General features: G+C 56.5%; 2 protein-coding genes across 3 annotated transcripts; both read left to right on the forward strand.

Annotated features, from left to right (window-relative positions):
- The first annotated feature begins 7,485 nt into the window (after window positions 1-7,485).
- On the forward strand, window positions 7,486-18,924 carry MFGE8 (milk fat globule-EGF factor 8 protein). Of its 2 annotated transcripts, none has more exons than XM_030955592.1 (10): window positions 7,486-7,657; window positions 11,124-11,249; window positions 11,479-11,604; window positions 12,107-12,220; window positions 12,631-12,812; window positions 13,217-13,372; window positions 14,256-14,400; window positions 15,227-15,429; window positions 16,702-16,857; window positions 17,523-18,924. In XM_030955592.1, the coding sequence occupies exons 1-10, from the start codon at window positions 7,585-7,587 to the stop codon at window positions 17,664-17,666; spliced, it is 1,425 nt and encodes a 474-aa protein (XP_030811452.1). In that variant the 5' UTR covers window positions 7,486-7,584; the 3' UTR covers window positions 17,667-18,924. The 2 variants fall into 2 exon arrangements, with proteins under 2 accessions (XP_030811452.1, XP_030811453.1); XM_030955593.1 differs by having other exon boundaries at window positions 15,245-15,429.
- Window positions 18,925-22,668: 3,744 nt separating this feature from the next.
- HAPLN3 (hyaluronan and proteoglycan link protein 3) lies at window positions 22,669-26,909 on the forward strand. Its single transcript, XM_030955395.1, has 5 exons — window positions 22,669-22,735; window positions 24,257-24,403; window positions 24,643-25,023; window positions 26,108-26,410; window positions 26,558-26,909. The coding sequence occupies exons 2-5, from the start codon at window positions 24,277-24,279 to the stop codon at window positions 26,836-26,838; spliced, it is 1,092 nt and encodes a 363-aa protein (XP_030811255.1). The 5' UTR covers window positions 22,669-22,735; window positions 24,257-24,276; the 3' UTR covers window positions 26,839-26,909.
- The last annotated feature ends 456 nt before the right edge of the window (window positions 26,910-27,365 follow it).

Genomic DNA, 27,365 nt, shown 5'->3' on the forward strand with positions numbered 1-27,365 from the left:
CCTTCAGAGCAGGTAGAAATTTGCAGGAAATGCTGCCTCTGAGCTGGAATGAAGATTAAGGTGCTGGCTGGAGTTAGGAACAACCTCCAGGGCTTTTTTTCAGACCAGAATAGTTCATTAGTTCATTATTTAGCACCCAGAAGGTGACATACAGAAAGGAAGGGTGGCTTTTCTCAGATAGGTATAAAAAAAAAGTGGGTAAAAGGAGTGAGAAAATGAAGAACAGCTCAGAATATAAGGAAGCTGGGCGGAATAAAAGCAAAGAATAGGAGGATGAAGAAAGAAAATAAAAGGATAAAGAAAGAAAATAGAAGATAAAGCCAATGCAAAGGATCACATCCACTGCTGTGTCTAATTAAGGGCTTCAGATCTGCTGAATGATGAAAGGGAGATTTACTTGGGAGAAAAATAAAGGAGCACTTCTTGCTTGCGGCAGCTGAGGCTGCAAAGCCGCTGGCTGATGGGGCAGGATCAGCTCCTGTTTACCCAGCTGAGGTGTGGCTAATCCTGAGCACCGCAAAGAGCCGGGCTGAGGAGCGAGAAGAGGCTGGGGGGAGCTGGGAGACAGGGCTGTGTTTGTACAGCAGCTGACAGGCAGCTGCAAGCCCAGGCAAAAACACAACATGCTCCTGAACAAGCAGCTCTGTGAGCCGAGGGCTGGTCCCTGGAAATCCTGCCAGGAACCACAGGCAGCAGGAGCAAACGTGCCTCCTGCGTGGGGCTGCACGTGCTCTGCAAAACACAGCCCTGCTGCTGCCCTGCGGCTGGGGGTCACTGTCCTCACAGCTGGCAGGGCTGCTCTCCTCTCCCTGCCTGCAGCAGGCACGGCAGATGTGCAGGTGTAGCTGGAGCAGGAGGAAGCACAGGTAGATAGGTTCTTATGTTCTCAGGTCTTGCAGAAAACAACCTACCTAAAGGGAGGAGATGCAGGCAGACAACAGAGGAGGAAGATTGCAAATAAGCCCCATTCACAGCTAAAGGGACTGCACATCCCTCTGGGTCGTGGGGAGGTTCTGGGGTTCTTTCAGGTGAGTGGTGTGTGCAGCACAGTGTCAAGAAGCCAGCCCTGCTTACAGAAATGAGCCACATCAGATCTTGGTGCCAATGACCTCCATGCTGTTTTCTACCTCAGTCTTGAGGTGGATTAGCAAGGAATGGAAGAGAGCTTCCTAAACTGAATACAGATTACCACAAAAGCCCCTAATAACTGCTCTGGCCCCACCACACATGCTAAAGGAGGTGCTGGGGCTGCATCTGTAGGTCCCTGAGGGACACCTTAAAGACGTACAAACAAACCTGGCCCAGAGCATGGAGCAAAGGGAATGCTGTGGTAAGCTGCAAAGCCCCGTTAGGAGCTGAGGGCTGTTGAACCCACATGTTTTTACTCTGTGTCTGCCCTGGATGTCTGCAGTAAGAGTCACTGTTTTTTCTGCTGGGGCTCTCGGGGTGACAGCCCATTGCCAGCTGGGGATGTGTAGAGGGACTCAGCACTGGAGCTGCAGCTGCTTAACTCTCTAAGAACACTAGATAGAATAGGTTGGATCTATTATTATTAACTGATCTGTAGGGCAGAACAGGGAGGTGAGAGGGAACAGTGAAATGTGAAAATGCCTGGAGGGGGAGTTGATGGCAGAAGGCAAATGGGTTCACGCTCTAATAAAGGCTCTGTTGGAGGCTGGACAAAGTAGTTGGTGTGATGGGAGATCCCACTGAGAAGGAGGGGTGATTGCAGAGGACATATGGAGTATGACTAATAATGTCTGTTGTAAAAACATGTTGGTATAAACCTCCTGGCAGGGAGGGGGAAACACTTGGGAGTCTTTACAAGGGTCACACAACTAAGTGCTAGGAAAGATCCCTTGGAGGAAATTGTGAAGCAGGTAGAGGAGATGGGTGGATATCCCTGCCCATCAGCCCACTCTTGTTTCTTCTAGGGAGCTCTTCACCACTCCAAACAGTGTGTATGGGAACTGTATGGAGACATCTGTGGATGTGCAGAGCTATCAGCTGGCTCCTTGCCTGGAAGTTGTTGTCGCTGCTGAGAGAGGAGGTAGCACAGCCCCAGGCAGAGTGCTCAGAGAGGACACAGCTGCCTGGCCATCCCGTGGCATCCCCTGCTCCAGCCTCGTGTCCCCTTGGGTGCGTGCTGCCCCTGGGACTGGCTACGTGCGCTTCTCCATGGCGGGGCTGGACACCCTGACCAGAGCCCGGTGGGACCATGGCGATGGCTCTGACAGATGGCTTTCATTGAGGACACATTGCTGGCTTGGAGCTTGTTTTTATTTCCTTTTGAGAGAAAGAGGAGCCATGGGAGAGGAGTAACTGAGTGGCTGAGCCGGCTGTCCTGGACACAGAGCGTGGTGCCAAACGAGCTCTTGCTGCGGTTTCTGCTGCGGCTTCAGAGGCTGCAGCCCAAGGGGTAGGAAGTGGTTGAGAAGGAGCTTCAACTGGTGTGCCAGCAGTGCAGGATCGATCCCAGATGGGAGAGAGACAGAATCATGAGGGGAAGGCTCTAATGGGTCACGAGATGAGTGGGATGTTTGGCTCTTTGCCAGCACAGGAGCTCCTGCAGCAGCTCCAGCGGAACACACTGGTCACTAGGAACTTCCTTCCAGAGCAGAGGTCCTACAGGAGCCAACATCCTGCATCAGTGGTCACCAGCCTCTCCACCTAGGGGCACAAGTGACTCCAGGTGGCCTCCAAGAGCTGCTTTGGCCTGGGGGAACCAAGGGAATAAGGAGCTGCTTTGGAGGTGTGGTCACCCTGGCTTCCCTCACAGGGTCAGGTGTGTGTGTGAGAGAGAGGAAGGTGTGCAGGGACTGATGCTTTCCTGCTACATCAGCCACGGTTGTGGTTACTGAAGTGTGTTTTAGAAGGCCACAAATATGCTTCTCTCCAGGAAGAATAGAATCCTAGAACTGGGGTAGTTCTCCCCTTGCCTGCCAGGTTCTGGGGGATCAGAGCAAGTGGGAGGTATGGAGAGGGTGGGACGGGCAGAGTTCAAACCTTCTCATTATGCTTCGAGATACGGAGATCAAAAGACAACTTTACAAATTAATAAGGCCTCCACCTGGGCAGAGCCTCTCTCGGCATGGATGGGCGGGAGGGGAGCGTGCAGTAATGAGCAAACTGCCTCTTCTCCACCAGCCGGTAGGACTGGTTCTGGGCTCTTGCAAACAAACCCTGTGGTCTAGCTCGTTAGAGTTCATTAGTGTTGTTCCATATTCATGCAGCATTAGCGCCATCAGGCCCGTGTTTAATCACACTGTGAGCTTGCCTTAAGCCCTGCAGGCGTTGGAGGACCTTCCATGAAACATGTGCCAGAAGCACATGCACCAAATTGGTGGCTTGAGTAAGGAAGGGTCTTGTGAGTGTGGTAACAGGGTGAGGATCAAAAACCTGCCACAGAAACCCGGGTTATCAGAGGGACCTGGATAATGAAGCTATCAAGTACACAATTTAGTGCTTTGTGTCAAGGCAGGAGCTTGCAAAGTGCTTCCTGAAAAAGAACAAAAGAGCCATGGTTTATCTTCCTGTGGTATCTGCTCAGTGCTCTGGCTGCTTGAAGCTTCTGATGCATCAGGGATTAAGCCCCCTGGCATACCACGGAGTGTGGGCTCGTGTTACAGGTTGGTGCTCCCAAGCAACAGGCTACAGAGGGACGGTGGACTGTGCCCCGTCTGTCCTGGGCAGTGCTCTGAGATGAGCACCACAGGGAGCCACCACCACAAAGGGCTTTAATCCTGGCCTGAGGTCGATGCTAATCCATCATCAGTGAGGAGACAGGTATTTCCCATGGTAATTCCTCCTGTAGCATTTACAAATAACCTTAGGAAGTGGTGCTGTTACCACTGGCTGATGAGGCCATGTGTGTTAAGAGGCCAAGCCTGCATGTCTAGCTTTTGGATGGACAAAATAAAGAGAGATACGTCCTTCCCTCGAGCCCTTCCAGCCCTTGGTTTTCAATCTGCCAAATGAAGATGAAGGCAACACCTTTTCTGCTGGAGATAAGCATGGATAAATCCTTAAAGACTGCAAAGGATTCAGAGTGGGGGGGTTATATAAAGGTGCTTATATTAAGTACCTTACACAGACACACCAACTCTAAGCTGGCTATAATCTTGTTTATTTAGGTTAGAGCAAAGGACTTGAAGTTAAACTGGCTGGAATCTCATCTGAGCTCCGACAGGATCAGCAGCGGGCAGCAGAGCGAAACCAGGGCATGGTGCTGCCCTTTGCCTTCTTCCTTTCAAATCAGAAAGTTGTAGATATCCTGAAGGGCTCTCAGTAGCCTTATGGAGCTTTCCATGCCCCAAGGATATTCAGTATCCAGGTTTTTTTATTAGTCCTGAAGTTCCCAATTCCTAAACAGTAGTATCCCTAAGTGTACAGCCTGTGTGTAAAGAAGCTATTACCCTTTTGGTGGAGAGGGCAGAGAGTGTGGAAGCCTTTTGTTCTTCAAGAAACAAAACAGAGGAGTCTGGCTACATGCAAGGGTTGTCCCAGCCAGTGGATATCTTGGGCAGCTGCTGGAAACCTCGTGCTGGTAGGCCGGCCGGGCAGTGACGCTGGCTGGGGCTGCAGGAGGTTAGAGATGCTGGCACAAGCCCTTGCTTATCCTGTTAGAGGGATTAAGAGCAGACTGGGGCTTAATCCACTGCTGTGGTGCCACAGATCATTTCTCCTTCCCACTCAGAGTGGCTAACACGTGTGGCAGGATGGGAGGCCTGGTCCCATGTGGCAGGAAGCTTTCCCAGGACCTGTGCTGTGGCCTGAACCACAACTTTGAACCTTAAAAAAGAGTTGTGCCTGCGAAGGATGAGGGCTACCTCTGTCAGGGATTTTAACTGGGATGGGAGAGGAAAACCATGTTGCAAGGAGTGTTGTGGGAGTGTTTTGGGTGGGGAATCTCTCTGGGGTGTAGCAGCTAACTTTTGAGATAGACCTAAGCCAGTGAACTCCTTTACAGAACAGATAGTTGAAACAATAGGAGCTGCTACCCAAAACAAGATGCATTCAAGGGCTGAGTGGGGGGGGTGGAGGGGCATCTTTGCTACCTGATTGTGGTGGGGAGAGGTCCTGTGAGTTTCTGAGAGGGAGTGGAGGGAAGGAGCATGAAACTGTGCTGATATCAAAGCTGTCACTGCACATTCATCAGCCACGAGATGCGCCCTGGTCACTTTTATGGCAGATGGGGGCTTTATGCTTGGGCAAGGGATCATCTGTGCATTGTTCACCTCTCTTGTTCACAGGAAAACACCTTTGTATAAGCTGGAAAATAAATAAGATTTCATCAGAGAAATGCATGGCCCCCATCTTCACCTATTTTTCTCTTTATCACCCCAGCTACGGGAAGCAGGCTATCTGCTATCAGCACAGCTTGGAAGGGGTTACGCACAGCAGAATCTGGCAGATCTCTCTGCAGAAGAAACCAAACCCAGTGGTAAATACTGCAACAGCAAGGCCTAAGTAGTCCCTGCAGAAGGGAGTGAAATTACGCCTGACCTTCGACCTACCCAGCTCTTTCAAGTGGAGCCATCCCTTGCAAAAACTTGGCGGCCGTAGGAGCCCGGGCGTGGTGTTTGCCTGTGGGAGCTGTCTCTGTTCCTCCTTTGTTCCCTGTCCTTGACAGGTTGTTCCTCTCTCTTCTCTGCTGCCCATGTCCAGAGGTTCCCACTGGGACAGCAGAGACACTTCCCAAGTGTGGTTTCTCTTGGGATGCCCTTCTCCATTGCATCATTCAAAGAGCCACTGGAACTTGCAAGCAGCACTGTCCCTGTGGAGAGCATTGCTCCATCTGGCCTCCACAACTCGCTTCTTAATATCCTTTCCCATGCACGCTCCTAGGACATTGGCATTCATGCCTCTGGGGACAGAAAGAAAACATTTTGCTTTCTGTTTTTAGAGAGGCTGATGCTTTTTCTGCAGCTCCCTCTGGGTCTTGCATTCTCTCTGAGACTAATCCAGGCTGTAGCCCCTCAAAAGGCCAAACAAACACCCTTGTCCTAGTTGCTTGTGCACAGCCCTGGGAACCTTGCCCTGAGCTCTCCTCCTCCTGACCTTGTTTTCCTCGGAACACCACAGCAGTAATTACCCTGAGGTTGAAGGGTTATTCGAAAGCAAGTCCTGTGTCTTGTGTGCTCCCTCCTTTCCAGCAGTTGTTTCTCCCTACACTGGAGTTAAATTCTACCTGGAGTTTTCTTTGTGTTTTTGCTAATTTAGGGAAACACCAGCAGCAAGGGTGGTGGGTGTGGGTGGGAATACGTGTCCAGTCCCATGTATTTCTCATTCTCTGGTGCCCTGAGAAGTCACCAGTGCAGCAGAGCAGCTGGATCTGTCACTGTGTCTCTCCCTAGGATGCTGCTCATGCTCTGGATGCTCTCATGGGCACTGCATCTGACAAAAGCATTAGCTGGGCACTGGAGTGGAGGTGGGAAGACTGGTCAAAGTGCATGGCATGCAGCTGGACTGCCCAGCTCACAGATGGCTGCGTGGCTGCATTGCCAAAGGCAGGAATGTAGCAACACTCTGCCAGAGTCAACACATAAATATGAGCAGCCCAAGTGTCTGAGGTGGGTTAGTTAATGCTGAAATGGAGGATTTTGCAAGAAGAGATAAAATCAGCTTCACCTTTAGGAGGAGGAGGGTTTGGAGTGGATTTCCATGACAGGGTCAAATGATCTAGCATTCCTGTGCTGTGCAGTGCTCTTTTCCAAAGAATTTGCTGCTGAATATGGATTTAGCCTGAATATGCTTTAGTCTTCCAGGGCTAAATATGCTTTTGCTTTCCAGGCCAGAGCTCCCCACAGGGCACCAGCTCCTCTCAAGAGCGCGGCTAGGCTTTTCCAGCTCTTGGTGGCCAGGCATAGCTCAAAAAGGAGCTACTTTGTGGCCAAACCAGTGGAGCTGTGGCGCAGTGCTTTGGGCAGAAAGCTGTTATGTCACTCCCAATCCCTTTCACATATTTGCTGGACCTGGCTGCAAGCTGATTTCCTTGATGGTAGTTAGGAGGAACTTGGGAAAACCCCATGCCACTGGCATGCTGGATGACACAGGGCACTTGTGTTCAGTATCCATCGGAGGGGAAGCCCTCTCCCACCCAGGGAGAGAAAAGCAGGGTTTATGCTGCAAAACAGCTCTCCCTTTGCCAAGTGCTGGCAGCCCCCAGTCCATTCCGCTCCAACTCTGCACCCTGTGCCTGCCAGCCAGGGCCAGGAGCCATGGGCACTGCCCGGCTGGGGAAGTCCCCACCGGCCACCCGAGGGACATGGTGTGAGCCAGCGGTCCCCCTCACTGAGCATCATCAGCGTGCCCGTCTCTCACTTCCAGACACACCTTGGCTGCTTTATTGCCGTACCCCCCGTGCCGCCGGCAGCCCGGGGGCGCGGACCCTCGGCCGGGCTGTTCCGGGCCAGTCCCGCCCCGGGGGCGGGCGGCGGAGCACGTGGGGCCGCGCCGGGCCGGGCTGAGTCACTGCCCGCCCCGAGCCCCGCGGCGGAGCCGAGCCGAGCCGAGCCGAGCCGAGCGCGGCGGAGCGGCTCGTGGGGAGCGCGCGGCACGGCACGGCACGGCTCGGGACGCAACATGAGCGCGGCGAGCTTGTTTCGGGGGCTGCTCGCCGTGGTGGTGGCGTTCCCGCTGCTGCTGGTCGTGTCCGGTGAGTGCCAGGGGGACGGAGTGCCGGGGAGCCGAGGATCAGGAGTGCCGGGATCCCGGGATCAGAGGTGCCGGGGAACCAGGGCTCAGGGGATGCGGGGTGCAGGGAAACCTGGGTGCCAGGCAGGCTGGAATGCTGTGGATCCGGAGCGGTGGGGATTTGGAGTGCAGGGCTGTCCGGTGTGCAGGGATTCCGGGGTGCGGGGCAGGCAGAGTGCAGAGAATCTGGAGTGCAGGGTTGCCTGGTGTGCAGGGGATCCGCGGTGCAGGAGAGGATGAGTTTCAGGGGATCCAGAGTACAGGGGAGCCCGGAATGCCGGGGATGTGGGGTGCGAGGGATGCGGGGCGCAGGGGTTGTCCGGGGTGTAGGGGGTGTGTGCAGGGGTTTCTGGTGTGTAGGGAAACCCGAGATGCCCGCGATCCGCGGGGCCGGGGATCCGGGAGGTGCAGCGAGCGGAGCGGGGGGTGCAGGGTGAGTGGGTCCAGGCTGCGGTGCGGGTTGCAGGGCACGCAGTGCGAGTGGGGCAGCGTGCAGCCCCAGGGCTGCTGCTGCTGCCGGAGCGGGGATCGCGGGTCCGCGGCCCTGCCCCTTCTCCCGAGGCGGGAGTCTCTGAGCCGGGCTGTCCTGTGCTTTCAGGCTCAGATAACCGTGCTCGCAATGTAAACAGCGTCCCTGGGACCGCCTGGTACGCGCCCAGCTGGCCTGGCCAGGGCAACCCTGGGGAGAAGCAGCTTCATCATAACCCCGCGGGTCATGCCTGGGGCGCTTGGCTCCAAAAGGGATGAACGAGACCAGGGAAAAGGGGAGCAAAGCCTAAGTAGAGGCTCCAGGTCAGGGACAAAGGGCAGCAGGAGGGGGTGAGAAAGGCCTTGTTTATGCTTGCTCTCCCTGCATGGCTGAGGTGCCCTTTTTACCCTCCTGAGACCTGACTTCCCCCAGCCCCGCTGGGATGAGCTGTCCCAGTATTTGAAGGATGTTATTTTTGCCTCCCAGCCAGCCTGTGGGTTCATATAAGCAAACATTTCCAAAAGCAGTGGTTGATCTTTGTTGCTTTGGTTCCTGAGTGTTCAGCCTGTGACAGCTCTGTCCTTGACTGGAGAAAAATGTGTGTGTGGAGGATGGAGATGCTGAACAGCTCTGAAACCAGGCCTGAAACAATCCAGAAACAAGAGCATCCAAAACTGCTTGCTACAGTGGAAAAAGTGACCTGTGTTCCTCACTGCTAGGCAGGGGGCTGGCTACCAACACCCACACTGTAAGGGATTATTCCTGGGAGGGGACAAAAGGGAGTCCAGTTACTTGCAATAACTGAAGTATAAAATTTGGACCCCTCCTGCCCCAGCCCTGTGAGGAGACCTTGCTGCTTTGCTGCCGTGTCACACCCCAGACACTCCTGTGCTGTAGGCAGCACTGATGCTGGGGAGCATCAGTGTGCCTGGGGGAGCAGCCAGGCCCCACTGTTGAACAGAAGTAGCTCAGTCTGTGTGGCCTTGGCTGGCTGCTGGGAGAGATCCATGGAATGGGGTGGATGGATGTGCCCAAGACCTGCGGAGGGGTGGAGGGGTGTGGAGCAAAGGCATCCCCACTATCAGCAGGAGCCCTCTCCTCCCATGCTGTAGCTCATGGCAGCGCATTGGTGGAGCATGAGGTCATGCAGAGCAGGCTGGGCAGCACAGGCAGTGATTTGAACTGGTGCCCAAGTTTTTCTGCCTCCTGAGGCTGGGCTAAGGGAGCTACAGCATCCTTATGGAAACCTCCACCTGATGCTGGCCTGCCTGCTACCAGTGTGTACCCTACACATGTGGAGTGCCAGGAAGAGTAGGATTAACTCGAAGGAGTCCTGCTATTAAAGGACTAATGAGTAGGAGCTCACTGAGTAGTAGCTTAGGCAAATGAGGACTGCATTGTTTGGTGTTCCTCTGGGCAGCGAGCCCACAGCTCATCAACTTCCACCTTCTCCAGGTCATGCAGGTAGTGAAGGGTTATTCCTAGGTCTCCACCTGGGTTCAGCCTTTGTTCTGGCTTCTGCAGGGTAGCAGAGAAATGCCTGGCATCAAGGGATGTGCTGTCCCGTTTGATGAGGAGTTACCAAGGCTTTCAACCAGTCCTGTGGAAATCTGGTCTAGGTTTATGGAATGTTGCTGCCTTGCAGCTTTTAGGCAGAATAAATTGAGGGTGGGAGGAATTTCAGCCCAGCTTTTGCAATCTGATTCAGCCCTGCAATGGAGCGTAGAAGGTTGGAGGGTGCAGTGGGTTGACATCATTCACTTCCCTCCTCAACAGGACAGGGTGGGGAAAAGAAGGAAAAGATCCAGAGTGGGTCCTTCCCATGGGCTGCAGTTATTCATTAACTGCTCTGGTGTGGGTCCTTTCCATGAGATACAGCCCATGAGGAGGAGACTGCTCCAGCCTGGAGTTGTCCGTGGGCTGCAGTGTTGATGTCTGCTGCCCCATGTCCTCCACAGGCTTCAGGGAGACAGGTCTTCTCCATGGGCTGCAGTAGAATCTCTGCTCCTGGATCACTTTCTTTCCCTCCTTATTCTCTGCCGGGGGTGTTTGCAGGGCTGTTTCTCTCAGATTTTTCTCACTCCTCTTCTACTGCTGCTGCACAGTGTTTTTTACTTTATCTTGGATACATTATCACAGAAGCCGTGCTGGTGATGGGCACCAGCTTTGAGCAGCAGAGGGTCTCCTTTGGCATTGGCTGGGACTGGCTGTCTCCAGCATGGGAGCAGCTCCTGTTGTCTTCTTGCTGAGCCACCTTTGCAGTCCCCTGCCACCACCACCTTGCCACAAAAACCCTACACCGTGGCACATGCTGGAGATGGATGAACAGCCAGGGAAGATGGTGCAGCCCCACCAGCTCCCTGGGGAAACCTGCCTGTGAGCCAGGGCAGCCTTGTGGGACCTGCTTGTAGAATGATGGAGGTCTGGCAGGCGTCCTGCAGAGATGGACCTTGTGCTTCCTCCCTGCCTGACTCCAGCATCTGGGAACTGAGGAATGCGAGCTCCCCCTACAATGATTTTTCTTTTTGGTGCTCTTACAAGTACAAACTCACATTAGCAAATCCCAGCAACAGCACCAGCCCCATTCCCTCGAATCATTCTGTCCTTCTCGTGCCTGAGCAAGCCCCAGCCTGGCCACTCACAAAAACATTTAATACACCAAAACCTGGGTTTCCCCCATCTTCACTTTGTCATATAGTGTCTGTTCAACCTCTTTTTTAATGTGCCAGCACAAGGCAGGTCCTTGCTGCTGGTTATGCTCCCAGTCTCAACCATTGCTTTTGAATGCCAGCAGCCTTATGCAAGGTCCAGCAGCCTGTCCCTGCCAGGTGCTCCTTTCCCTGTGGGGTTTGCAGCAGACCAGTTCCTGCTGCTGGGCTGGGATGCCTTCGTGTGCATGGGGCTCTGGTGGATGGCTGCCTTAGGGATGGCTTGCAGTGACACCTGGCTTTATTTCCAGGTGACTTCTGTGACGTGAACCACTGTCAGAATGGGGGCACCTGCCTGACTGGGATTAATGAGGCCCCCTTCTTCTGCATCTGCCCTGAGGGCTATGTTGGGATTGACTGCAATGAGACAGAGAAAGGTGAGGAGCTGACCCTTTCCCAGGTGCTGCCTTTGTCCTGGCCCTGCACCACTGGCCCTGGTGTTCAGCCCTTCTGATGGCTGATGGACACACAGAGCACAGATCTGAGTAGGGATATGGCGACAGGATGGACTTGGTGGGAATGCAATGTTTGTGGGGAGTGGATGCCCCCTGGATGCTCTTATTTTCCACCTGTGCCTATATTACAGTGGTTTCTCCCCTTCCCCAGGGCCCTGCCACCCCAATCCTTGCCACAACAATGGTGAGTGCCAGCTGGTCCCAAACCGGGGCGACGTCTTCACTGACTACATCTGCAAGTGCCCTGCGGGGTACGATGGGGTGCACTGCCAGAACAGTGAGTACAGTGGGGGACAGGCAGGGGAAGCTTGTCCACTGACAGCTTGGGGACCCCTTGGGTGACAACCAGGGGCTGTGAGCAGCTGTGACTGTGTGGGGCACCAGGCTTACAGGGATCATGGGCTGTTTTGGAGCTTGCAGGGTGGAGGGAAGGACCATCGTGTGGGGCAGGTTATGTCTGAACCTTGCTCTGCATCTCTGGGGGGACTTCGTGCCTGAACTAATAACACAAGGGGTGGCTCAAGGCTCAGCCTGCTCCATGCAGGCTTCCAGCCTTGATGTGACTGTGTGTCCTGGTTCACCTGCATGGCTGCACTCTGTGGGGACACAGCATAGAGAGATCCTTGGGTTAGAACTTTAACCTGTGCCACCCTCTCTTCAGGGACCCTTCCATGGCCCTTGTTCAGGGGATGCCTTCCCCTGTTCTTGTTGCACTGAATGAGGGGTCTTCTCTCTGGGACTGGTTTTGGTTTTCTGAGCTCCTCCTCGCTCTCTCCCAGACAAGAATGAGTGCTCCTCCCAGCCTTGCAAAAATGGAGGCACCTGCCTGGACCTGGATGGTGATTACACCTGCAAGTGTCCTTCTCCATTCCTGGGGAAGACCTGCCACAGCCGTAAGTCTTTGGCACCAGCTGTACTGAATTCCCTTTCCCTCCTGTTCCCTACTGTCTGTCCCTCATTGCCAGGAGGGATCTCACCAGCTGGTTTAGGGGATTTGGAGGGCAGCTGTGGCTATTCTTGATGCCAGCAGGCCTGGTCCTAATGGAGGGAACATCCTCAGGAATTTCTCCTCTCTGGAGTGTCCCAGGAAGGTCCTTTCTCCTCCAGACCTCTGTGCTGTGAGGGGGACTGATGGATGGTGTGGTTTTGGCTGAGGGATGAGGAGGAGAGGACACCTTGGGAACAGCCAGACCCTAGGGCTGGCCTCCCTCTCCTGTTCTGCCCCAGACAAGAAACAAATGAACCCTCGTTCTGTTCCATGGTTACTGTCTCTCTTTGATCCTGATCTCCCCTCTGCCCCCAGGCTGTGCTGTTCTCCTGGGCATGGAAGGAGGAGCCATCTCTGATGCCCAGCTGTCAGCATCCTCTGTCTATTACGGGTTCCTTGGCCTCCAGCGCTGGGGGCCAGAGCTCGCCCGCCTCAACAACCACGGCATTGTCAACGCCTGGACCTCCAGCAACTATGACAAGAGCCCCTGGATCCAGGTACCTGCAGCAGGACTGGAATGCCAGCACAGAGAGCAGCCCAGCAGCCATGGCTGGTCTTGCAGTGCTGGTGTTATGCCATTTCACTGCTCCTGGTGGCAAGTGTGGAGCTAAATTGCTGCATCAAGCTGCCACCCAGGGGTATCTTGGGATGTGCCTGGAGGAGGCAAGTCCATTGGAAGAAAGTGGGACATGGGCTGATGATCCCCCTTGCTCTGCCCACCTTGGGATGCAAGGCTGGAGGGATGGAGGGCTTCCTCCCTAAGGGAGTTCCAGCACCATGGGCAGCCCCTTTCCTTGTCCCTGTGCCCACCCTCCCACCCAGACTTGGTGATCCTGGTGGGTGAAAGGACTGTGCAGACCATCCTCACTGCACACCACTCAGCCTCTTCTCCCTCCCCCAGGCCAACCTGCTGCGGAAGATGCGGCTGAGCGGGATCATCACGCAGGGTGCGCGCCGCGTGGGGCAGCAGGAGTTTGTCCGCGCCTACAAAGTCGCCTACAGCCTGGATGGGAGGGAGTTCACCTTCTTCAAGGATGAGAAAAAGGATGTAGACAAGGTGGGCTGTGATGCTCTGTGCAGGGGATGTCCCAGCTCCCCCCATCCAGCGGTGCTGTGGGTGCTGGAGTGGCTGTGAGCTGCATCCCTGTGTGTGGGAAAGTGCTTTTCACCCGGGGCCAAGCTGCGTTGGGAACCGATGGGAACTCTGCTAGCAGGGAGATGGCACAGGCGGTTCCAGTGCCAAGCAATACTCCCTGCCTCTGTTTAATTGACCATAATAAGCATAACCAAAGAAGCAGCGCTGCCTGATTTAGGTCATTCAGATAGTATCTTTATCACTGACATCCTGTGGGAACTGGGCTTGGTCTGGGAGTGCTACTGAGCTGCTTGGGTAGCTTGGTATTGTATCTGCAGCAAGCACCAGCTGACAGTGTCTCTCAAAGTGGGAATACTTGTAGATTGCTGTGCTCTCCACTTGCAGTTCTTTATGACAAGTGTCTCCTGCTGGCTTTCTGAGCAGAGAATGGTTGGGAGTATCTGCTTTGCTTTAAAAAAAATAGAAAAATTCCTCTTGTTTCTGCAGCAGTGGAAAAAAGTGCATGAAAGGCAATTTGATTCTATTTATTATGTTAAAAAGGAAGAAGTGAGCCACCTCTCTGCTTGTCATGATTTGAGGAGCATTGTGGTAGTGGGAGTGGGTGTTGCTGCATGTGTGGCTTCTGTGGGGGTGAGGATGAAGCAGGGAATGTTGCAAAGCTCTGTTGAGAGTGTTGGAGCTCCTCTAAGGTCCTGCACTGTTCCAGGGCACAAAACCAGAGCCCAGCTTCCCCCTCTGTGCTCTTTTGCCATTGGCAGTGCCAAGATCTCTCTGTCTGCTGTGCAAGGGATTTGCTGCAGGGGACTGTGAGAGATGGAGCACTGAGCCCTGGTCACTGTTGCAGGTTTTTGAGGGGAACATGGACTATGGCACCATGAGGACCAACATGTTCAACCCTCCCATCACGGCCCAGTTCATCCGCATCTACCCTGTGATGTGCCGCCGTGCCTGCACGCTGCGCTTCGAGCTCATCGGCTGTGAGATGAATGGTAAATGCCAGTGCTGTCCCCTCCTGGGGCTGCAGGGCAGGGGGTGACATGGGGCAGGGCATCACCCCTTGGCCTGCTTCTGATCCCTCAGGACAGGGGATTTGTCAGTGCTTGCTTTTCCTCACGCTGGTGCCTGGGAATACCCTGGGGTGCGTTTGGGGAGCACAAGGCATTAATCCCATCGGCTCAGCCAGCTCCAGCTGCATTCTCACCCTGCTAGCACCTTCCCAAGGCAGGAGTTTTTACTGTGCCCCCTCCCTGTCTGAGCTGTGAACCCGCTGCTTTTCCTGCTGGAGAGCTTGAAAAGCAGCAGAGGATCAATGTCCTCTGGGAAATGTGAGGGATCATCAGCCTGAGCCCTTTCCCTGTGCCTCCTGCATTCCTGCCCTGCAGCTCATCCCTGGGAACTGAGTGGGACTCGCCTGTCAGTGTGGGAGTGGGATCTTGTGGGGGCTTGGGTCCTGTCCTGCTGCTGCGTGGGTGTGGTGCCATCCGTGCTTTTGGCTGGGGATATCTGCGTTGCTCTTTCCACATCCTTCTCTGCTTCCTGCCAAAGCTTTCTGTATTCCAGGGCTGGGCTGGGCTGGGCTGTGGGGACATATACTCATCCCTGCAGCAGGAGGCACTGTGGGCCAGGGAATAACTTGGAGCTAAAAATCCCGGGAAAAGACCGCCCTGCTCATCTGCTGAGCATTTCCCTGCCTGGCCCTGGTGCTGCTCTGGGCAGTGGAATGAGAATGTGGGGATGGCTTCTGACAGGTCTGCGGGGTTGTGCTTGCAGTTGTCTCTTTCCTTTTCACTGCCTGTGTAAACTGTTGTGTTACAGTGTATTTCAACACGGCAGGTTGCTCGGAGCCTCTGGGCATGAAATCCCGCCTCATCTCCGACCAGCAGATCACAGCCTCCAGTGTCTTCAAGACCTGGGGCATCGATGCCTTTACCTGGCACCCTCATTACGCTCGCCTGGACATGACGGGCAAGACCAACGCCTGGACAGCCCTGAACAACGACCAGTCTGAGTGGCTGCAGGTGGGTCTCTGGTCTCTGTAACCTGATATCGCCTCACCAGCTCCTCAGCTGTGCTTAGGGCCACCTCCTCCTCTTTCAGGGTAGGTGGAACAGTGGGGTTAGTGTGACCAGAGCCTTGTTGTGGGTCACAAAGTTCATCCCTGAGCGGGGATCACAGGGGCAGGTAGGGATGGGACCACACCACTGGTTTTAACAGCAGTCCTGGAGCTCTGGGTCAGAATCAGCCCATAGCAGCAAGGTGGTGCCGTATCTGCACCTTCTTGTGGGGTGCATCAAGCATGCAGCACCCCAGTTCTGTCTCACCCCCTGAGGAAATGCCATCCCAGCCTGGAGTGACCGTCCCAACACACTCTGGCTGCCCAGAACACCATGTTTCTGTTTTGCAGGAAAAGAATCAGGCTTGCTTTTCTCTTCTCAGTCTGGAATAGAAACAAATAGTTTTGAAATTTCCTTCTCAGTTTCCCTTGCTCCCCGTTTTTGTACTTTTCACATGATTCCATGACATAATAGGACAAAGCAGTTTAGATATTTGTCCCGCTTTTTATTTGGGAAATGATTAAAAGCAGCTGTCTCACAACTCTAAATAAACCAGCTTATCGAGACATTGGCTGATGACGGGGTCAGGATGACACACTGAGCTGGGCTATTGCACCACAGGCTGCCTGTTTGTATATATGTGTATAGATTTACATGTGCACTCAGGATTTATGTGTATTGTATCGCTGGAATTGCCCTCCATGAGCATGAAAACAGAGCTAAATTAATGAGGCTTTCAGCTCCTTTGGTGGTTTACCCTGTAACGTGCCAGCAGCAGTAAACACAGTGTGGCAGAGTAAAGAGAATAGAAACCATCTCGCTTAGAGCCCAAATGTCAGATTGTGTTGAACTGCATATTTTCTCAGCCAGAATTACTTTCCAGTGGAAATGCATTTCCTCTGTGAATCCTGTATTCTTTTTTGAGTTGAGATTTTTTGCTGTCCTTCCCACACTGGTGTTTCCAGCAAAAAAATGTGGAGGTGGCAGGGATGGGCAAGGGAGCTGAGATAGGTTTGTGCCCACTTTTGGTTGCTTTGAGTGGTGCTGTGAGTGTTGAAGGATCAAATATTTCACAGTCATGTTTTATGATTTGTCTGGCATGGGGGTCAAGTGGTGTTTTCTCCATTCTTGACCCCCGAGGGCCAGTTCTTCCTGGCTGCCTCTGGAGCATGAAGGGTGCTGTAGGGTGGGAGCACTGCTCCTGCAAGGAGCTGTGACGAGCCTTGTCTCTGCCAGATTGACCTTCGGGACCAGAAGAAGGTGACAGGCATCATCACACAAGGAGCCCGTGACTTTGGGCACATCCAGTATGTGGCAGCTTACAAGGTGGCCTACAGTGACAACGGCACGTCCTGGACCCTGTACCGGGATGCCCAGACAAACAGCACCAAGGTGGGTGTGAGGAGGGCAAAGTGATTTCCCAGGGCTCAGGCATGCCATGGTGGTGGTGTTCACAGGGGTCCTAGGATGGGGGAAGAGACGAGGATCTGACTCTATGTTTCAGAAGGCTTGATTTATTATTTTATAATATATATTATATTAAAACTATACTAAAAAAATAAAAGAAGACATTTCATCAGAAAGCTAGCTAAGAATAAAAAAAGAAAGAAAATTATAACAAAAGCTTGTATCTCGGACAAAGAGTCCAAACTAGCTGATTGTGATTGGCTATTAATTAAAAACAACTACATGAGACCAATCACAGATGCACCTGTTGCATTCCACAGCAGCAAATAATTATTGTTTACATTTTGTTCTTGAGGCTTCTCAGCTTCTCAAGACAAAAAAATCCTATAAAAAGGACTTTTCATAAAATGTGTCTGTGACATGCCATGGTGGGGAGGAATCAGGGGCTGAGGTCACAGAATCACAAAAATATGCTGAGTTGGAAGGTACCCACAAGAATCATTGAGTCCAACTCCTGGCCCTGCACAGGGTACCCCAAGTGTCACACCATGTGAGAGTGTTGTCCAAAGCCTTCTTGAACTCTGTCAGTCGGTGCTGTGACCGCTGCCGTGGGGTCCTGGCAGCCCTGATAACCCACCTTTCTCCTCTAGATCTTCCATGGCAACAGTGACAACTACTCACACAAGAAGAACGTGTTTGACGTGCCCTTCTACGCCCGCTATGTGCGCATCCTGCCCGTGGCCTGGCACAACCGCATCACCCTGCGCGTGGAGCTGCTGGGCTGCGATGAGTAGGCACGGGGAACAAGGACGGGGCTGCTCTTCCCCGCTGCCCAGCCCGCACCCTGCCTGCCCCTGCCCACTCCTGCTCTGCCCTCACACCCCCCTCTCCATGTCCCCACACTCAGGAGGTGGCCAAGAGGGCTCCCCTGCCCCGCAGTGGTGCTGGGGCTGCAGCACTGCACTTTATGGGGCCCTTGCAGGTGGGATGTCGGGATGGCTCCTGCCCTCTTGCTGCTCCAGCCAGGGCTGAGACCCCCTCCTGCAACTGGGACTGTCTTGGGGACACCATCCTGCAAATGAGGCCTTGCTGGGGGACCCTGTCCTGCAACCAGGGCTTGGCTTTTTCTTCTCAGCTGAGCCTGGGGACAGATTTTCTCCTTCTTGCTTCTGCTTCCAGCAGAGAGGCTACAGCCAGTGGCAGCCCCTTGCCTGAGCTGTCTTGAGGCTCAGCAATTTTCAGGTTCTTAGGGCAGGCTCTCCTGGCTTGCAGCCTCCAATGTCCCTCCTGCTCCTTGCTTCTCTGCAAGCAGGGGCTGTGAAAATCCTCTGATAAATCTCAGCTGTTGTCCCCTGCCCATTTTGCCAGGCCCTGAGTCTCCTTGTCTGCGATGTCAGCACCACATAGTGCGAGTGAAGTGATGAGACAGCTCCTGTCAAGAGGCACCAGATCCCCACTGAGGGTGGCTCTACCTGCTGGGCACTCTGGCAGGCACCACAGTGGGCATTTTGGTGGGCACTGCCCATTGCCCTTTCTGGGATGCCAGCTCCAGCAGCCTCCCAGTCTCAGCATTGCCATCATCCCCAGCTTACTGCAGTTTGGTGTGCCTGGCCGTCCCTTGTCCTCAGAGCCCAGTGGTGACCAGGGGGACTGTGATCTGGTAGTGGGGAGAGTTGGTTTGTAGCCAGAAGGATGCAAAGAAAAGATGGGAAAGGTGGTAATGAAACCACCCAAATGCAGTGGGCAGAGGGCAGTGCCATGACCCTTTTTGTAACCTTATTTTTTTCCCTTTACATGGGGTGGAGGGGAGCCTCTTGCAACGCTCGAGCCCTCGGGATTAGCAGTAGGAGATGAGTGAGTCCCAGGTGGGAGCACAGGCAGGCTGTCCTGGGCTGGCAGTGGTGCTTCCCCTGCCTGCTGGGATGTGAAGCAGCCATGAGGCTGGGCTGGCAGTGGGTTTGCTTTGGCAAGGGCTGAGGGAGCCCGAGTGGGATGGCAGCGATGGCCCCACTCTGGGGTGTCTCTGACAGTATTAAATCCAGCTGAAACTTTTGGGGGTGTTGGCTTGTCTGATCTGTGCCTCCCCAAGGCCATCTCCCAAAGCCTGGCTGGTCTGGTGATCCTCCAGGATTCTCTCTGAGCCCCTTGACTCCTCCACCCTGGGGGTGGCCAGCTGCTGTGCTGGCCCTGCACCTCTCCTGCCTTCACAGACCCTCCTAGCTCCCTTCCCTGCCTGAAAAACAGGGTATCTCAGGGCTTTGTGTGCATCTTTCCCACCATCTCCACCCTGTCACAGCTGCTGGAGTCTGCTCACAGCTGGCCAGGCGTGGCGGGATGGGACCTGGGGAGGGGAAGCCTCTATCAGCACCCACACCCTGTGTCTCCTCCTTTGGCTTTGATCCTGGAGCAAATCCCCCAGCTTGGAGCTAGATCGGCTCTTACACCCAGGCACGCTCCCAGGGCTGGAGGGAGCTGTGAATTGTGCAAGAGCTGCCTGTGGGGATGTTCCCAACAGAGCCCTCTCGGGGAGGGCTGGGGCATGGATGCTGCTGGAGCAGGATCTGCCTGCGCTGAGGGTGTGATCCCATGTAGGGAGGGGGCATTGTGGTGAACAGGACAGAGGAGCTTTGCTCATGTCCAGAATCTGCCACACTGGGCAGGGACCCCTGAAGTTGGCATGAATAGCCAAGTGTCATCGATGTCTTACCACAGCTCTCTGTCCCTGCAGCTCTGGACAATCTTCTGCACCTCCCTGTGGCCAGCAGTGCCCTGCTCAGCAAGGCATCTCCTCCTTGGGCCTTGCCTATGGGAGGTGGGCTCTTGCCTTGCCTGGGAATGCCAGCTGTGGGCATCAGAGGAACTTGGGATCTGCTTGTGAAGACTGGGCTGAATTCATTGTGGCTGTGGCTGCAGCTGCTTAGTGACAAATAGCAGCCACAGATAGAGACAGGGACAGGGGGGACAGTCTGCCCAGTTCACCTCCAGACATGCCACCCTTATCATCGGGAAGCTGAGGCAGAGATAAGAGCAGTTCGCTTTGAGTCCAGCCAAGACAGCCATGAGCCAGGGATATGGCAGGGGCTCCATGAGGAGGGTGATGGGAGCAGATGCTGCACACCAGAGTGGGGGATGCATCCTCAGCCCCCTGCTGCTGCTCCCCCTGCCCATTGCTACCCCCCAAGCAAGCCCCTCTGACAGATTCTGAGCTGCTTCCCAGTCTTGTGGCATTTCCTTCATCCCCCAGAGCCACAGGAAGGGAGGATTGGGAGAGCCAGAGTGCCCTCCCCGCCATGCACAGCCCCTCATGACTTGTTCCCTGTCCCCTGGATGCTCTTCCCGGACATGGCTGGGTTGCTGGGACAGCAGGAAGTCTGGGATGGACAGCAGGCTGTGGCACCCTGCTGGCTGCTGCCAGCTGCTGGCAGCTGGTTCCTCAGGAAGCAGCCGTCGGGGAGAGCATCCTCTCACCACCACCCGGAAAGCCCAGCACAGATCACAAACTCCTCCATCCCACCAGGAATGTGAGTGTGCCTGCTGGAATCATCCAGTGCAAGCAGCATTTCATGGACAGATCTCTGGTGAGGCCACAGCAGAGCTGTCAGGTGCTGGCTTTGAGGTGGGGAAGACGGGGATGACACTTTTATGGCTCCCATTCAGCCAAATGCTCAGCCAGCCCTAGACACGTGCCTTAAACATGTGCTCCCAGGTCAGAGCTTCCCTGACCCTGCACAGCTTTGCTCAACCTGAAACCCGTGGTCACACCCAGGTACATCTCTGGGAATAGAAAACACGAAGAGGATGAGAGATGGAATGAAGGAGATCCCTTCTTCCTTAGGGTCTGCTGGCGGCCAGATCCTTCCTCATGCCTCTGCTCCCCAGGAGGAGATGGAGAAATCACTGCCCACGTCCAGACAAGAGTGGCCTAAGGTGAGGCAGGAGCTGTTGCTGAGAAGAGGTGCCAGAAATCATCCCTGTCCCATTCCCTGCTGCTGCTCCCGTGCTCAGGCCGGGCAGAGGATGGCTGCTGGCAGGTGCTGTGGTGCAGGCAGTGCAGGACACTGTGGGGCTTGTTCCTCGGTTCTGGAACAATGGGACAGCCATGCCAGGGAGCAGCGTGCCCCAACAGGGCTGTCTGTCTTCTGCACAGCCCGGGGGTGGAGGGAACCATCCCAACTGCTGGATCGCCAGAACAGCTTGGGCAAGCAGCTGCAGCGGGGCACTGACAGCCAGGATGCAGCTGGGACACCATGCCACCGCCTCCTCCGGCCGAGTGGCAGGGCTGGGACTTAGCAGCGACCCTCGGCCAGGATGCAGGCAGTGCAGTGGCCCCATGCCGGAAGGTGTAATTGTCGCTGCATTGTGGGCTGCGGGACAGGCTGCTCCGGGCAGGCGAGCAGGCGGCGCGCCCGGCCGTCACACTCCTGCGGCCGGGGCAGCCCGGCTCCGCCGCGCCCCGCCTCGGGGAGCGCTGGCAGGGCTGGGGGTGTGCAGGGAAAAGGAGAACAAGGAAGAGCAGTGCCTCCAGACCCCGGGAAAAAGTGAACAAGGAAGAGCAGTGCCTCCAGACCCCGGGTCCCGCAGCCATCCCTGGTCGGGGAGGGCTGGCAGGGCTGGGGGTGTGCGGGCACAAGGAGAACAAGGAAGAGCACTGCCTCCAAGGGTCGTGCAGCCATCCCTGGTCGGGGTTTCCCACGGGGAAGCTGTGGTGCCGGCGCTGGCGGCTGATAACGCCGTTTCCTTGCTGGCTGCTCGCTATCAGCGTGCCGGCGGCGGGCAGGCAGCATCGCACCCCGAGCGCTCCCGGCTGGGCTCCCGGCCCCCTTCACCCCGCAGCCAGCCTCGGGCAGTTTGTTTTTACACGGGTTGTTTTCTTTCCGGCTTGAAGCCATCCTGCACGGCGGCAAGAGCTGGACCGGGGCCCCCGCGCCTCATTTCCTCGCCGTAAAACAACAAAGTGGGGGGTGAAGCGGCGCGCTGGACTGGGAGAGCAGCGGGTCGATGGGTCAGGGCACACGCCGCATCGTGGTTCCTCTGTTTGTCCCTTCTGTCTGTCCCCTGACCGGCATCCCCTGGCGGTGCCGCCGCCGTGCTGCCCTTCCTGAGGACTCGATCCTCCTGGAGCTGTATCTCCCTGCCAGTGTGCCAGTGGGAGCTGCCATGGTGGGCATCGCCCAAGTTTAGGGATGATGCCCCCACAGATGGGTGCTACTGGGCACCCCAGAGTTTTTGCCCTGGTTTCTGTACCTCTGCTTTGTCCCCACAGCATCAAGCAGACCCTGAAGAGGCTGAACCCCACAGCTCAGCTGTCTCTCCTGAATTCCAGAGCAGGCAGGCACTGGGCACAGATCACTCCGGGCCACAGCCCACCTGTCCTGAGCTGCTTGTGCCTGCTCCTGCCGCATGTGTGTTGGACACCTCCTTTGTCTGGAGACTGAGGCCAGTCCCCTCCAGTGCGATGTGGAACATCCCTTGGCATCTTCCCTGGCACTGTGGCTTCACTGAGGCTTTGCCTGGGACATTACAGGATCCCACTAGCCCCAACAGGGCACATTTCTCCCCACTGCTGCCCCTTCCAAGTCGGGGGCAGTGCAGGCAGCTGGCACACCGCAGATAAGGTGTGTGAATGGCATGTGGGCAGAGTGAGGACACACAGTGAGGCCATCCCCCAGGCATGGTGGGCAGGCAGGGGCCGGGGGCACCCACCCCAGCTCTGGACTGCAAGCAGGGGGTTGGGAAAGGCGTGTGTTTCCCTTTAAGAGGCAGGCCCTGGAGCTGCTTCCTCTCAGCCTTGCAAGAGCCCTAAACACAGTGCATCTGCCTGCAGCCTGCCTGCACGCCTGCCCGCAGCCTGCCCGCAACCAGCGTGAGTAGGGCTTGGCCCCAGTGCCGGGACTGGGGAGGGCTGGCACCCCGGGGCGGTGGGCACCCTGCTTGCCGCGAAGGGCAGGGGGGGATGGCATTGCCATGGAGGGAGCCTGGCATCACTGCTGTAGGTGCCAGGCATCGCTGTGCTGGGTGCTGCAGCACGATGCTCACAGCTGAGAACGCTGGGCACACCGCACATCACTGCAGCGCTGGGTTCTGGGGGTCACCCGGCACTGGGGTGCAGGGGAGCAGGGCTGGTGCCCTGCACAGCGAGGTGTGAAGCTGCCGAGCCTCGAGCCCACCCTGTGTCGCGTGGGCAGCACGTGTCCCCGCGGTGTCCCCGCGGTGCCAGCAGCGCCGCGCTGCCGCGCCAGCTCCGGGGCTGCGCCGGCACCCTGCGCCCTCGGGCACCGGCTCTGCTGGCCGCAGCGCGTGGTGGCAAGTGCGGCTGCACCCCACGGTGAGCAGAGGCACTGACTGCAGGGGTGAGTCTGGGATTGAGCAACCTGCGGTGGGAGCAGCCGGTTTCACGCCCCGGACTCTGGAGAGCACCTCTGTGCCCCGTATTGGACCCTTCCGGGTTGAGCATCTGCTCTCCCACAGCCCCCTGGCCCGGGGTACGTTTGCAGGCACTCGTGAGCCTTCTCTCAGCAGGGCACGGGCGTCAGACCCCCCCTCTCCTCGGTGTGGGAAGGGGGCTGCCGGAGGCTTGCCGGGCGCCGGGCCCCCTCTGCCGGCTCCGGGAATGCTCACAAGTAGCCAATTCTGCTGGTAGCGCCCTGGGGGAGCCCCGGGCAGGGCACCCTTGAGTGTCCTGGCCCCCAGAACTCGTGACAGTGCACATTTCTGGTGTGGTGGGTAGCCAGGCTACCCCCACCGATGGGACGTGCTTTGGCAGCCGAGTGTGTTGCGTGGGGTCGGTGCCAGCCATGTCTGTGATGCAGAGGGGCAGCCCTGGGTTGGACTAAGGGGTCATTGGCCAGGACAGTGAGTGCTGCTGGGCTTTGTCCCGAGCTGGGGCAGCGGAGGCAGCCCGAGCTCTCTCCCCCACTCCTTGGTCGGGCTGCACGCTTGGCTGCCTCTGTAAACCGAGCTTGCTGCTTTACAGTGGGGCTCAGCCACTTCTCTCCCCCTGCACCCCTACACGACATTTTCCCAGTACTCCCTGCCCAAAGGACACCCTAGGATCCCATTTCTCCAGCTGCCCCGTCCCCAGCTTGCTCTGGGGCCAGGTGCTCCCTGCAATGGGCAACCCCACAACGGGCAGTGAATGTGGAGGTGTGTGGTGTGGGCCAGGCGGGCGGATGAGGATGGAGGGGACTGGGAGCACCGGCTTTGGGGCGGGTCTGGGGGCATGGCTCAGGTTGCCTGCACTCTCCCCTGCGGTCAGGCAAGCTGCTCTGCTGGCTCTTTCCCACCCTCTCCTTGCACCCCTAGTATGATTAGCACCACTGCCAGGCAGCGCTGGCTTTCTCCTGGCTATTTGGGGGTGTCACAGCAGTCCTTTCCCCCTCTGCAGCCCGGATTTGCTTCCCAGCCATGCTGCTGCTCCCACTCCTCCTGAAGGCCACCCTGCTGCACCTGGCCAGTGGCTTCTACCGCCCGTTCCGCAACGGCTTCTACTACAACCACATCATGAATGACAATAGTGACGAGCAGGACAAAGGTATATCAGGGACAACGGGGGCTGGCAGGTTGTCACAGGAGGCTGAAATACCCCCTGCCTCTGGGTGGGGTGGAGACCCATCACTTGGTGGGATGTGGGGCCCAGAGGAGCCGGTGGGAATGCTTCAGGGATGCTTGGGGGGATGCTCATGGTAGAAGGGGTGGTGACTGGAGGGAAGGTTTGGGGATGCCCAGCCCTGGATCCTGACCTGACTGTCACACCTTCTTTCTTCCCCCCAGTGGATTATTTTAGTGGATCCAGACTAGTGGTGGAAGCCTCCAGAGACCCTGTCTACAGCTACAATGGTGCCAACATCACCCTGCCCTGCCGCTACCGCTATGAACCTGACCAGGAACCTAAGCGCAAAATCCGCATCAAGTGGTCCAAGCTGCGGGACGACTACACCAAAGAGCAGGATGTGATGGTGGCCATTGGCAAGACCTACGTGGCCTTTGGGGACTTCAAGGGCCGTGCCCACATCCGCCAGGCTGGTGAGGCCAGCTGGCACGAGGCCTCGCTGGTCATCAGCGACGTGCGCTTGAAGGACGATGGCAAATTCCGCTGCGAGGTCATTGATGGGCTGGAGGATGAGAGCGACGTTGTGGACCTCCGGCTGCAAGGTGGGGGCATGCTGGGGACCACACGAGCCTCTGTGCCAAGCCAGTGAGCCTGGCCTTCCTGTGGTACCTTCTCCTTTGGGGACACAGCAAGGCAGGGGGGTTGGGGAGCTTGATCACGGCAGAAAAGGGCTGGGATGCTTTTGGCTTGGGGCTGTGTGGCTCTGGCCTCAGGAGTGAGTGAGCCCAGAGCTGTCTGCTGGGTGCTCTTGGAGTCAGAGTTGGGAGTGATCCCACGGCTGCAGCATTTCCTGCTTTTATCCACCCATCTTCCCACTGTGCTGCATTATGTGGAGCTGTCCCCTCCCCTCCCAGCTCTGGATATCCCAATGTATCTTGTGCTGATCCTTGGTCACTGCTCCAGCCTCTCTTGCTCACTTGTCATGAGGGACCTGACTCAGCCCTGACATTGCTTTGGAGCTCAGAGCTGTGCAAATGTCCCCTTTGCTTGTCCCTGCCCCACCCACTTGGTCCCTGGCCCTGCCTCCCACAGTGACTCGTCCCTACCAGTCCTTGTGACTGTGTCCAAAGTGGTGATGCCCGTGGTTCTGTTGTCCATCCATTCCCACGGCAGAGGTTCATTCTTGCCCCTGCTGGTGGTCCATATGTCCCCTGGGATCATGGGGATGCTGACCCTTGTATCCCTGTTCCTGAAGCCTGTGCATCTCCATGAAAACGATCTCTCCATCCCCGCAGGGGTGGTCCATGCCTCCCTGGGACCGCTGTCTGTGCATTCCCAGGACCGTGGTCTGCACAACCCCGTGGTGGTGCTCCCTGCATCCCCATTATAGTCTGTGCATCCCTGTGTATGCAGGTGCTGTCCCCGTGAGGGGGTCCTTGTGTCCACAGGACCGAGCCCGTGTGTCCCTGTGCCACCAGATGTCGCTGGCAACTCGCTGCTGGCCCCTGCATGTCCAGAGCGGCCCCATCCCTGCATGCCTGAGCCTTGTCTCCGCCACACGGAGGTGGTCCCTGTCCCAGAGCCTGAATTTGACACGGCTCAGGGACCCCTATGGCTCCTGCTGGGGCTGGGCTCGGGTTGGGTGGGCTGCCCGCGGAGCCAGCTGAGTGTCCCATCTGCCTCCAGGCATCGTGTTCCCCTACCAGCCTCCCCGCGGGCAGTACAGGCTCAATTTCCACGAAGCCGAGCAAGTGTGCCAGGACCAAGGTGCCATCCTCGCCAACTTTAACCAGCTCTTCCAGGCGTGGAGCGAGGGGCTGGACTGGTGCAACGCGGGCTGGCTGGCCGATGGCACGGTGCAGTACCCCATCCGCCTGCCCCGCAAGCCCTGCGGGGGCGTGCACCTCGCCCCGGGCATCCGCAGCTACGGCCCGCGGCACCGCCACCTGCACCGCTTCGATGCCTTCTGCTTCTCCTCCGCGCTCAAAGGTGCGTTCTGGGCCAGGGGTGGGGCTAGGGTGCTCGGAAGGTGCTGTGCGTCCCTCCCTGTTAGGGCCTGGGTGGGGTTGTTCCAGGCGTTCTAGATGGGGATGCTCGGGATGATGCTCCCCTCTCACGCTCCGCTCTCCCTCCTAGGAGAGGTTTTCTACCTGGACCGCCCGGCTGGGATGACGCTGGAGGAGGCCAAGCAGAGCTGCCAGGATGCCGGGGCCGAAATCGCCCGCGTGGGGCAGCTCTACTCCGCCTGGAAGTTCGCGGGGCTGGACCGCTGCAATGCCGGCTGGCTGGCAGATGGCAGTGTCCGCTACCCCATTGTCACACCCCGGGCCAACTGCGGCCCCGCTGAGCCCGGTGTCCGCAGCTTCGGCTTCCCCAGAAAGGGCAGCTTTGGAGTCTTCTGCTACAGAGAGAGATAAGGAGCCGGGAGGGATCCTTCTTGGATGAAGGACGTTTCCATCCTGCCAGCGCCCAGTGTTGGGCATTTCCAAGGGCTGTTCTGGGGGTGACTGGGGGGAGATGGGGTGGGGGGAAGTTTATTTTTGTTTTGTTTTGTTTTGTTTTGTTTTGTTTTGTTTTGTTTTGTTTTGTTTTGTTTCCTTCCTTTATATTTTCCACATCTTGCACAGCAGCTGGCACTTGCGGCTGCTTGGGGTGGCTGTCAGCTGGGCAGCGTGGGGCAGTCCCTGTCGTGGGATGTGTGCAAAGATGATCCCCATGGGCTACTGCTGCCACCCCACCTGGCCATGCCACCCCATGGGTGGTGGCCCCTTCCTGCAGTGACAGGTTGTCGCTGACACCCACCTGCCCTTCCAGGCTGTTCCTGCCTCCCAGTTCATGAGGCAAGGCCATGAGGGAGAGAGGCAAGTCTGGATTTGGCCAGAGCAGAGAGCAGGTATCTTCATTGCATCCTGGCCCCTCTTCCAGCCCCATCCATGTCCTGCTC

The sequence above is a fragment of the Camarhynchus parvulus genome, chromosome 10, assembly GCF_901933205.1.
Source record: "Camarhynchus parvulus chromosome 10, STF_HiC, whole genome shotgun sequence".
Lineage (NCBI taxonomy): Eukaryota > Metazoa > Chordata > Aves > Passeriformes > Thraupidae > Camarhynchus > Camarhynchus parvulus.